The sequence below is a fragment of the Pipistrellus hanaki genome, assembly GCF_964339955.1.
Source record: "Pipistrellus hanaki genome assembly, chromosome: 4".
Lineage (NCBI taxonomy): Eukaryota > Metazoa > Chordata > Mammalia > Chiroptera > Vespertilionidae > Pipistrellus > Pipistrellus hanaki.
In genome coordinates, this window is record NC_140506.1 from 58,988,210 (window position 1) to 59,000,436 (window position 12,227).

General features: G+C 43.7%; 1 protein-coding gene across 3 annotated transcripts in view; it reads right to left on the minus strand.

Annotated features, from left to right (window-relative positions):
- The window catches only part of MCC (MCC regulator of WNT signaling pathway), a 227,172-nt gene that overhangs the window by 62,786 nt on the left and 152,159 nt on the right, over nt 1–12,227 (minus strand). For all 3 annotated transcript variants that reach the window (XM_084882827.1, XM_084882829.1, XM_084882828.1), the window contains exons 3-4: nt 11,803–11,945; nt 1,904–2,046 (exon numbers count right to left, since the gene is read on the minus strand). In XM_084882827.1, the coding sequence (XP_084738953.1) occupies nt 1,904–2,046; nt 11,803–11,945 (286 nt within the window). The remainder of the gene's footprint in view (nt 1–1,903; nt 2,047–11,802; nt 11,946–12,227) is intronic.

Here is a 12,227-nt window from a genome sequence, read left to right on the forward strand (position 1 = left end):
TGGTCCTTTCTTCTATGCTCTTCTATTGGTGACTGGCCCCACTGTTCATCCACTGCTTAATCCAGACACATATGCATGGGACATCGCCACCTACATACTGCCTTCACCCTCCATTCCCAATCCTTCAGCCAGATCGTGCCATTTTATACCTTTTCTATACCAGTCTGCTTTTTTACATCTCACATGCCACCACCAGAAATCCCAGCAACAATTTTGCCCACTTACACTTTTTTAATAGCTTCCCAGTTGGCCTCCCTAATTCACTTTTTTTTTTTAAAAGTATATTTAATTGATTCTTTACAGAGAGGAAGGGAGAGATAGTTAGAAACATTGATGAGAGAGAAACATCGATCAGCTGTCTTCTGCACACCCCCTACTGGGGATGTGCCCGCAACCAAGGTACATTCCCTTGACCTGGGGCCCTTGAGTCCCCAGGCCGACGCTCTATCCACTGAGCCAAACCAGCTTCTGCCCCAATTCACTCTTGATTCACTGATTCTTTCTTCTTAGTTCAGAATGACACACTCAAAATGCAAATCTTCTTTTCCCCTCCCTCCCATGATTAAAATCTTTCCACTGGTTTTTGTGGATCTTTGAAGAAAGATCAAACTCTAACACAGTCTACAAAATCTTGCATGATCTGACTCCTGCCGGCCTCTCCAGCCTCCATCTCACACCTCTGTGCCCTTCACACATGAAAATCCTTTTTTCACCTCCTAGAAAGCATCTGTCCCTGCCCCCTGAATGCCATCTTCTCTTTTATCTACTTATCTTCCAGATCTCATTCAAATGAAGCTATCCTGAAAACCCTAAACTTAACCCAATTCCTTTGATACATTCTCATGGTACCAAGTTCTTTAATGTTGTAGTACTTATAGATGTTCGTAATAAAACATAAATGTGTAATATTTGATTCAAGTGTCTCCAATGAAAGTTTAAGTTCTATGAACACTGCAGCACACTTACTCCTCCTTTTCTTGGTTCTTCTCCCATCTCTCCCCTACGTGTGAACATTTCCCAAGATGGGCTCTCCTCCCTATTTTGACTCTCCACCCTTTTGACCAAAGGGATCTGCTTACTTCATAGCTTCAAAGCCTTTATCCTCAACCGCAATCTCTCCAAAGAGTCAGTTAGGCATCTCCCAAGTAGTCCAGTGGTTTTGCAACATTTTGATTGCAACCAACATTTGGAACATTTCATAGGGCAACTTACTACATATACAGGTAACACATAATTTTCATGAAACAATACTGTCATTCTATTTTCCCTCCATTTTATTTCATTTAAAAATATTTTATTTTTCATATAATTCCAGAACCCACTAATGGGTCATGACCTGCAGTTTAAAAACACATCATACGAACACACAGGACCATATATTTCCACATGAACATTTCTCTGCAACCTCAAACATAATATATCTATTTCCCAACACATTTCTCAATCAAACTTCTTTCTGAGGAATATGATCATTCTCTGAGTCACTCAAGATCAACATCTTAGAGTCATTTTGGACCCTCCTTACCCAACAGTTGCTTTTGGTTCTTCCACTGTAATGTGTCACCACCACCCATTCTAGCCTTTCCATTCCTTCTATCCTAATTCTGATTGTTATTGCAACTTGGAGCACTCCAGCAGCCATTATAACTGGTTTTCTCCTACCAGGATTTTCAAATAGAGGTGACATATGTTTGAATCACAAACATCAGGGCAGAAAGTGAATTCAACTCTTCGGTTCCATTTTGACAAACACAGTAGTAGGTAAGGGACTCAAATGGATGTGCCTTCATCTACTCACCAAACTCCTTAATTAACATAATTAAATTTCACGCCAGGCTGCCTCACATTCCTATAAATCCCTATGATAAAAACCAGGCTCTGGCTTTGTGGCAGGCAGACTCACCCATGTCGGCAGTGACCATGGTGGACTGGTTCTCAGGGATGGAGACAGAGGTCTGGTCTTGGTCCATGCTCCGAGAGTCCTCGTTGACCTCTTGTTGACTCTGGCTGAGTTCTGATCGAAGTTCTGAGTACTCATCTTCCTCCCTGAGAAAAAAGGAGAGTTGGCTACCACTTACAGGGATATGAGACAAATTCCTACAGAATATGCCCTTTAAGGACAAGAAAAAAGACATTCAGGGAGAAAAGAGATAGATATCATCTCCCATAACTCCCTTCCCCCGGGGGCCCCTTGGAACAGGGTTTCTTCAGGCCAAATAGATGGTCCCATCTATGGTGGGTCTATGAAACTGAAAGGTTGCCGTGTCCACATACACACCCATATAGCTAAGAGATCCATCCATCAGCCTACTAGAAACTTTTCCCCTTCAAAGATCTCCTGAGGAAATTAGATTTCTTCATCCCCTCAAATTCCAAGGTGAAAAGAACCAGCGCTGATGCTACAGTGAACAAAATAATTAAGACTCTGGACAGAAACAGTGTTCTGTTGCCTGGAGGGTCCCAATGGCAGGCCTCCTTCCTGGAAGAGGACATGAAGAGGTACTGGGGCCAGAGCTACTAGAAAGCCAGCACCTCACCCATGCAGAACAAAATGAATGCTTTGAGGGGCACGTGGATCAGCATGTCTAAAAAAATGCCACTCTTAATTTCCCCAAAGAAAGTAGATAGAGATAGAGCTTAGGAAAAGAGGAAGGAGTGGGGAGAAGAGTGGAAACAATGAGTGAGAGAATTCCACTCAATGGTCTATTTCCTTCCGTTTGCTAACCGGAAGACAATATTTACATGCAGCTATGTTTCATTAGCACAAGAACATCCACCCTTCCCAGCCCTTCATGGATCCCTCGACCTTTGGTTTCTGAATTAATTATGAGCAAGCTGAGAAAATTTAAAGTTGTAGTATATATTTCAAGGCACACCCATATTTCCTCTCCACACCACCCTCATCACTGTATACACACTGGACACAGATATGGAGAGAGCAAAGTTAACTCTCTTTGAAGCATTTATTTTGCAAGTGAGCTAGAAGAGAAAATTGTCAGTGGATTTAATTATGACGTTAGAAAGGTCACAGGTGTCTCAGGCTGACATGCATTTTAAGTTTGTGACGTGTGTGTGTGTGCGTGTGTGTGTGTGTGTGTGTGTGTGTGTGTGTGTGCGCGCATTCATATGCACAGAAAGTCTACAGTCCTGAGTTTGGGGCAGACCAAGATGGTCAGTGGTAATCATCTCTGGAACTTGGAGAAGAGGAAACTGCCTTTTTAAGCTGAGAGACAAATCTACAAATTAAAGAAACATGAAGATCTTTTCCAGACTTCTTGTTCTTTCAACAAATCACATCCTCCCAGGGAAGGACTTCAGCTGAGCCCCTGCTCCTACGGTAGTCTTAATAAAAGCCACCCGAATCTAGATTAATGTTAAACAGATGTAGGCCCCTCCCACCTCCCTGCCAATGTGCAAAATATGAAATAGAATGGGTGTGGTGAAGGCAAAAAGAAATAGGTTAATGCTCTATGACTAAATTAATTATTAGACACCTGCAAAACTAACAATAATTAGGAATACAACAATTAAAAAGTACTCTTAAGTTTGATGTAGTTGATAATTGTGTCCTGATATATGAGCTTTCTTTTCTTTTTTAAACTGTTTTTTTGTTTTGTTTTAGAGAAACAGAAAGGGGGGGGAGAGGGAGGGAGAGAGAGAGAGAAGGGAAAAGAGAGAAGAGAGAGAAAGGAGAGAGAAGAGAGCGCGCGAGAGAGAGAGCGCGCGCGAGAGAGCACGCTCAATGTGAGAATGAAACATTTATCAGCTGCTTCCCATATGTCCTCGCCCTTCCCCTTCCTCCACCCCCCTCCTGGCCACAACCTGGGCACGTGTCCAGACTGGGGATCAAACCAGCCCTTTGGTGCATAGGACGATGTCCAGCCAACTGTGCCACACTGGCCGGGGCTTAGCTCTCCTTTCAATCAGCACTTAAACTTCCGATTTCCATTAACAGGAGATTTTGTGTATGATGAATAAATTACCTTTGTTGCATGTCCAATGTAATCAGCTTGGCTGAGACTGTTTTACAGCTAAGAAAGCCAGGTAAATGCTGCTGCTGTATCTGTGGTATAAATGGCACATGCAAAGTCTTTAAAAGCCACCTTACACCATCCTGGCTTGGCAGGTTCCGAAACATGTAGCGTCTGCCAAATCTTTTGCTTTGTAAGGAATTACTTCTAGAGATTATTAGGATGAACTTTATAAAGGAGTGCACAGGGCAGGGGTGTGAAGGTGAATACGTGGAGGCTTGGAGAGGAGTAAGTGGTTTGGTGTAGCTGAAACCAAAATGGAGTGCAGGGTGGAAACATGAGGCTGGCGGGGTGGTTCACTCAGGCCACTTGTTGATAAAAAAAAAAAATTATTGTAGTGACGGTGTCAAATAATCAGGGTTAGATGGCAGAGATAAAGATAAAATGTGTGAGGCCTAGGGATTCAGGTTCCCAGTAAACATTGCCAAGATTTTGCATGGAACAGATAACATAAGCAGAGGGAAGCGCCGAAGGTGTGTATTCTTGACCCCACAGGGGGGGTCTGAGCATGAAGGGTTCTTCCTTAGCTCTATATATTAAAGGCTAATATGCAAAGTGTCCCCTCAGGAGTTCAACCGGGAGATCGGGAGTTCAATCGCTCGCTATGATGTGTGCTGACCACCAGGGAGCGGCGCAGAACGAAGAAAAGCCCTGGCCAGCAGCGGGAAGGCCCTGATCAGCCCTGATCGCTGGCCAGGCCTAGGGACCTATGTGTGCATGAATTCTGTGCACTGGGCCTCTAGTAGTAATTATACTGCATCTCACACTACAAAAAAGGTTGCCCTGTGAGAAGAGCGGGCAGTGTTCTGTGTCACAGAGAATGCAGTATAGGAAGGTTAAACCAAGCCTAAACATCAGAAAGGGTGCAACGCGGTTGTTTCTCCCACTGACTTTGGTAGAAGAAATCATGAGTTGCCTATTCTGACCTAAACATTGTCTTGGGCATCGCTCCTGAAAAAAGGCTGGAGTCCGGGGCAGGGAAGTGACAGTCAATTTGGGGTTGCAGCATCTGTAGGAGACTGAGGCTAGGGGTTTTCCCTCCACTGTGTTATTGAGGGGAGTTGATCCATCAAGAGCAACAGAACAGGAAGCCAAGTACACTCCAGCAGCCCAAGGCAGTTTAACAAAGGCAAAAATATGAGGTGTGTTTTCAGGGCTGTTTTGTGCAGCAGTGAGTCACCAAGCTGGTAAAGACGTTTAGCTGCTGACACAGCATCAGCATCTCAAAGGGACTTTATTGTTTACTTCTGTTGTGGATATAGTAACTCTTGGCGAGGGATAACTTACTGCTTTGGGGGGAAAACGCCTCCCCAAAGAACACCAACTGTTAGTGTGGCCATGAAGCTTGATAAACTGATCAATGTTGATAATTACACACTATTGTGGTAGTTTCATAATTATGGAATTGCAAAGTTCTCAAGAACAAAGGATCATCTCACAGGATTCAAAATGTACATTATTTAATTCACTGTTTACAAGCACTTGTGAAGTGCTTCCCGGCTTTTCTATTTAGAGTTACAGTAATTGGTGCTTGCTACTAGCTTAAACAACGAAGGGAAAAACGCTTCTAAGGAGGCAGGCATTAGGTTGCACACACACCTGGGTAGCTTGCCGTGGCAGAAATGTCACAGGCTGGCCAACTGGAAGGGATCTTAGAGACCATCTAAGCCAGGACCAATACCTTTGTTTTAGAAAAAAGACAACCGAGGCTTTAAGAGGCTAAGCAACTTACCCAAGATGATGCTATTAGTGAGTATCACAGCCTAACTCCTAAATGTAGTATCAACAAAACAATACTCAAGTATGGGAGCCTAAAGAAAACAACTTTTTTTCCTGTAATTATTTAAAAATAATTTAAAAAATTGATTTGTGAGAGAGAGACACACACACACACACACACACACACAGAGAAACACTAACTTGTTGCTCCACTCACCCTACACTCATTAGAAGACTCCTATATGTGCTCTGACCAGGGATCGACCCTGCAACCTTGACACAACAGGATGATGCTCTTCTAACCAACTAAGCTATTTGGCCAAGGCTGTTGCAGTTATTTTTAAAGATTCCTTCTCTTTAATGGCCAGGGGTAAAATGATCTAATCAGAAAAGGGGAAAAAGTCAATGAAAGTACAATTCTTATCATGCTTTCCAGACCTCAAGCTAAAGTACTGTGGACTCAGCAGCATTTGATAAAAATATTACTTCATTAGCAAAGTCCATATCTATTTAATCTGGGGGAGTGCATTCATGCCTTGTCGCTTGGAGTAATTTTGAACAAGACCCATATGGACATCTGCCTGTCTTGGCAACTGTCAGTCACCTATGTCCTTCCTAACCACATTCTGTTTTTGTTTTTGTTTTTACAATTAAAAGTGTACTGCCCTGAATAGCCCATCATTCTTTTAAAGAACAAATATTTTTAAATATAAGGAGAAAATGTAATCCTTTCTGTTCTCTAATAAGATTCTGTATCAGGAAATAAGTGAAGTCCTGATTCTTTAATTCTACCTCTTCTAATGTTTTAATACAGCACAGAGAAGGCTCAGACTCATCTTTGGATCCTTTAATCAATAACTGAACAAATGAGATTTTGAAAGACTGGCCATCCTTGCCATCAACAAATACCAGTTTTAACAAGATCTGATATAGGATTGATATTCAAGAACTTCTAAATATGTATGTCAACCACCCAGGAAGACAGGGAGAGAGAAATCTATCTTATTTTTCTGGATTGTTATTTCAGTATATTTTACTTGTTAGCCCAGAAATTAATCAAAACAATATGTTTTGCTGGGAGATAAAGAGGCTTTGTTTACACAGTTCGAGATGGAGAAATGTGAAGCTAGACAGACAGACACAGTGCACAGGTCAATGTGTGGGCTGAAAGATCAGAAGGAAGGCCAGGTTCATGGTACAGGCCTGAGATCTCAGAGATGGAATTATGTTAGAGAGGGAAACTTTGGGTAGTATTTCATTCCCCAAACAAGGAACGTTTTGCAGACAAGGAAGCAGAATGGTTAAGTGCCAATGCCAGGTGATACAGATAGGATGGGTCAGTGTTCTCTGGCCTACGGTCATTCAGGATGAAAGGGGTGAGGGACAGAGCCCAGGGTAAGAGCCAAAGTTGAGGATGGATCTCAGGAACAGAAGAGAAGACCCAAGACCTATAGGGTCCTAGAGCTTCCAGAAAGAACACACCAGGAAGGAAAGAAGATTTAAGGTCAAATGCTGCAGAAAAGGACCAGTAACAAGCAAAAGTCATGGATTTTTTTCGTTAAGAAATCACCGGTGATTTTTTTTTTTTTTTTTTTTAAGTGTCTTAGCTCAGGTTACTGTAACAAAATACCATAGGCTGGCTAGCTCAAACAACAGGAATTAATTTTCTTAGATTTCTAGAGACTAGAAATCCAAGCCAAAGTGCCAGCATGGCCAGTTTCTGGTCAGGGCTCTCTTCCTGGCTTGCAGTTGGCTGTCTTCTCATTGTGCCTACACATGGCAGGAAGGGGTGGGGTTGAGGGAAGGGAGGGATGAAGTGAGGGTGAGTTTGTGTTCTCTAGTGTCTCTTCTTATAACTTTGCTCAATATCCCAACAAGTAGGCCCCATCCTCATGACCTCATCTAAACTGAATTATCTCCCAAAGGCCTCATCTCTAAATACCATCACATAAAGGGTTAGGACTGTAATATATGAATTTTGGTGGGGACACAATTCAGTCCATAGCTACAGGAGTTTCGGCAAACCGTGAGGATCAGAAGCCAGACAGCAGAGGGCTGGTGAGCATGTGGGGAATGCAGCAGAAAACATGGCTGCTCATGAGAGTTGCTAGTGAAAGGTTGATGCTCTTATGAGTAGCTTTTGGAAAAAGAAAATAATCTTAGGAAATAAGATATCTCATGTTTAATTTTCTTTGACACCTCCTTCCCCAGATCCAAAGTGAGCTACTGATGTATTTTTCCCTTCCCCCCATCCCATTACTAGGATATAAGTCAGATGAGCATTTATAAAAGCTACTCATGAGATACCGTTAAGTGAAAAAGCACACATTACAAAACAGTGTGGGCTATATGACCCGATTTGTTTAAAACATTCACAAATCAAATTCCTTTAGAAGGCCACATATACCAAATGTCATTGTTTATTCCTGGAGATGGGAGTAGGAAGTATTGGGCAAGGTTCAGCTAGGAACACAAACTACACTGAATGTTTCAAGTAAAAAGGATTTGACTTAGGTGGTTTTGTGCTAGCAAAACCAGGGCAGGGCTGGAGAAGGGAAGGGTGGACGGGGGCCACCAGGAGCTGCCAGGTTTGCCATCACAGCTGTGGTCCTCTCTAAGGTCAGGAAACGGCTGCTGCCTTCACACCTGCCCAGAGCTCCAGGTCTGACCAGTCAATGCAGGACCTCATGTCACCAAAGCCTGTATATCAGCTGCCACCATCATGGCCTGAGGGACAGTGGCTTCCACCTCCCTTTTTGTCTTCCAAACCCATGCCAAGTGCATCTCATTGGCAGAGCTGAAACTGTATTCAGGACCTAGTAATTAAGAGAGTCTGGGAAGTAGTCCTCAGGACCCAATCTCTGATTCTGGGAAGTGTAGAGTAAGGTGGTGGGAATTGTACCAGGTGCCAGACAATGTTCATGGTAGTCTACTCTCTTTGGTTACAAGACAACCAGATACACTCCCTTACACTTAAATTTTACAATTGCAATATCAATGGACACCAATCCTCATTCAAAATGGGGATTGTAACCATCCCTCATTCAAAATGGGGGACCCAAAGTCCCATCAGGTATTGCATCCATTGTTAAGTGATCATTCCTCTTCTAGTTCAATGTTAAATTCATCTAAATATCATGTAACCTAATTATTAAACTATAAATTTCACCAACTTATTTGTAACTGGTCACGAGGCTAAGTTGGTATTTATAACTTCTTTCTTCCAAGTTGTTCTAATATACTAGCTTTTACCACTGGGCAATTTCTAGGAGGTAACTTAGAGCAGTGGTCAGCAAACTCATTAGTCAACAGAGCCAAATATCAATAGTACAACGATTGAAATTTCTTTTGAGAGCCAAATTTTTTAAACTTAAACTTCTTCTAACGCCACTTCTTCAAAATAGACTCGCCCAGGCCGTGGTATTTTGGCCCCACTCAATGGGCCAAAGAGCCGCATGTGGCCTGCAAGCCGCAGTTTGCCGACCACGGACCTAGGGAAACCCTTGGGTTCCAAACATAGTCCTCCCTGCCCCATGATACAGCAACAATCCAATTTCCTTTTGATAGTTAGGACCACTCACCCCATCCAGTACAGAAACTCTCTTCATTGCCAAGGGCCTGGCGGCAGTCCATGGAACCACTGTTATAGTCTTTGATGGAGGCATAGTTTCCTTGGGTACTAAGACTTCTATAACTTTTAAAAGTGGGTTTCTGAGTACATAAATGAGAGGAGCCATTCCACCATTTGCAACCCCCCATCTCCACACCAAAAAAAGAAAAGAAAAGAAAAAAAGCAGCACCAAATACTGTTGCTTATTGGGAGCATTTACTGTATCTCTAGGGCACTGAAAACTGTTTACCTCCCAAATGGTGCAGTTAGGTCTATCATGGTAGGAATTCAGGTCATAATGTACTTGTCACCTGACCTTCCGCTATGGACTGCATTGTGCCCTCCGCCACCCCTGCCCTTCATATGTTGCAGCCTAACCTTCCATGTAATGGTATTTGGAGGTGGGATTTTTGGAAGATAATTAGGTTTGATGAAGTTCTGAGGTGGAGGCTTCAGAATGGGACTTTTTGCTTCAGCCCTCTCCCTGCCAGGTGAGGACACAGTGAGGCCACCTTTTCCAAACGAGGAAGAGAGTCCTCAATGGGAACTGAAGTGGCTGGCACCTTAATCTTGTCCTTCCCAAGCTCCAGAATGGTGAGAAATAAATCCCACAGTTGGTTAGGCCACCCAATCTGTAGTATTTTGTTACAGCAGCCTGAGCTGACTAATAATATACCTTTGTAAATCCCCACTCTGACTGCTTAAGTGTGGATATATCATAGTTTACATAAACTATTCCCTTATTAATAATTTTCAGCTTTTCCAATAATTCCCTAAGTCAGACCCAGACTGAAGTGAAGGCAAGCCTGTAAGGTGCCAGCACTGTACGTGACTATAATGATAATCAAATCTCTAGACCCTGGCTATGCTAGGGTTAGCGTTCGTCCAAGTGTCTGGCTGCTACTGTACTGAACCTATCATAGAATCTCAGGACCTGAGGGCGAACCAATTTCCTGGTGTGCTGGGGGCTGGGGCGGTGCCTTGGCCACGGGAGTTCAGCGGACAAGAAGAGCCTTGTCTTACTGGCCCTCCTGCCCGCGTGTCTTCCAGCCCTTCAGGGAGGCCCCGCAAGCAGGGGTCAGCTCATTTACATAATGAAAACTGGCAGAGTTTAATGTGACATCTGCACAGATGCAATTTTCCTTCAAATAAGAGGCACTCATAAATGTTTACGGCCTAGAAGCTCAACTGTATGTTCGCATGGAACAGTTTGGCCACTATATTCAATTTAAACATCTGAAATTGCATTTTCCAGGTGATGTGGGATGCATTTTTTTCACAACTCACTGAGCCCATTTGCCTTCATCTTCAAGTGTTGAAAGTGCAACATGTTTTAATGAGAATTACACATCTGCCAATTTACTCTGTCAGCCTCCTTTAAATCCGCTATAATCGTTTCTCTGGGCTGAAAATTCCTCTCTGCTCAGGCACTGCTAACCTGCAATCACTCCGAAGGCCAGGATACAATTTAAAAGTCTGGAGTTCTAAATTAGAATATGAAATTTATTGTGTGGCTCCAGTTCAGTGTCAAGTTTTCCACGATTTTGCCCAGGAAACACAGGCCCATCAGGGCCCTCATCAAGCAGCCCTGTCATTACTCCGACTCCCAAGAGTTGGAACAAAATACATCCCAAGTTTCTTCTAATGCAGGACTTTGAGGGGAAGAGTTTAAAGTAGCTGCCTCTAAAACTCTTGTAAATGAGGCTTGTGCAAACATTCAGCAAACAAAGCTCTCTTTCTCCATAAAGATACGGGCCAACCACTTGCTTTCTTCAGGGCTGTTTCCTGGGCACAGGCAGGAAGACAACAGTTCTCACCCTTGGCTCAGTACATCACTTACAGCAAAACCTCTCCCTTGAACAGCAGGGCAGGCACATGGGCTGTGTGCAGGAGACTCAGGGACCAGCTGATCGACAAGCAAGGAAGAAACAGTCCCTTCATATTAAGCCCCCACTTTTTCACTACTGATGGATCAAATCCTGTCTCCGCCTTAGGAGTCTACAAGAGGCTAAGCCAGTGTTGGTAAGTCAACTGGAGGTACGCTCAAAATATTAGATCACCTATAATAGAAGCCTACATTATAAGCCTCATCCTGAAACCTCTCAAAATCCCCACGGAGGCTCACAGTTTACAGACGGAGAGCAGACTTGGTGACTAAAATGCGTGCTAGGGACACTGGTCTCTCAGGAAGAGGGGTTCCACGTGGCACTTGTGATAAGCATCTCACTCAACTTCTGATTCCACGCCCTTATCAATAAACAGAGGATTCCGCCTATCACCCTTAAGAGGAACAGAACAATAAGGGGAAAGTGCGTGGCTAACGGAACAAAGAGAAACTACTGTATCAACTGTAGAAGTCTACATTCACAGGGGTGACTTCAATTCCAAGACCCAGGCTACAGCGCAGAGGGGCAGAGAGAACGCATGCGCGGAGGCTGCTACCGGATGGCGGTGCCCTGCAAACGGTCTATCTTCTTGTTGAGCTCCGCGATGACGCTGTGCAGCTCCGTGATGCGCTCCTCGTAGCGCAGCGTCGTCCGCTCCTGGACATCCTCATGCTCTCTCAGGAGGTGGGACTGCTCACACTGGAATCAAGAGAACAAGAGAGAAAGGGCGATGAGTTGACATACCTATAGGCTAGTGATTCTAAGCTGTGTAGCCTCAATTCATCACAGCTTCAACAACGAGCATGCCCAAGATAAAACACACGCCTGCTCACTAACCAGCAATCCCGAGAGACACAGCGAAGTGCAATTTTACAACGTAAACATCTGCATCCTGGCCTCTCTCCCACCCATTCTCTCTTTGGGGGAAGATCCCCTTGCCACCGCACATAACCCTCGTAGGACTAGCCAAGCCTCCTCTTT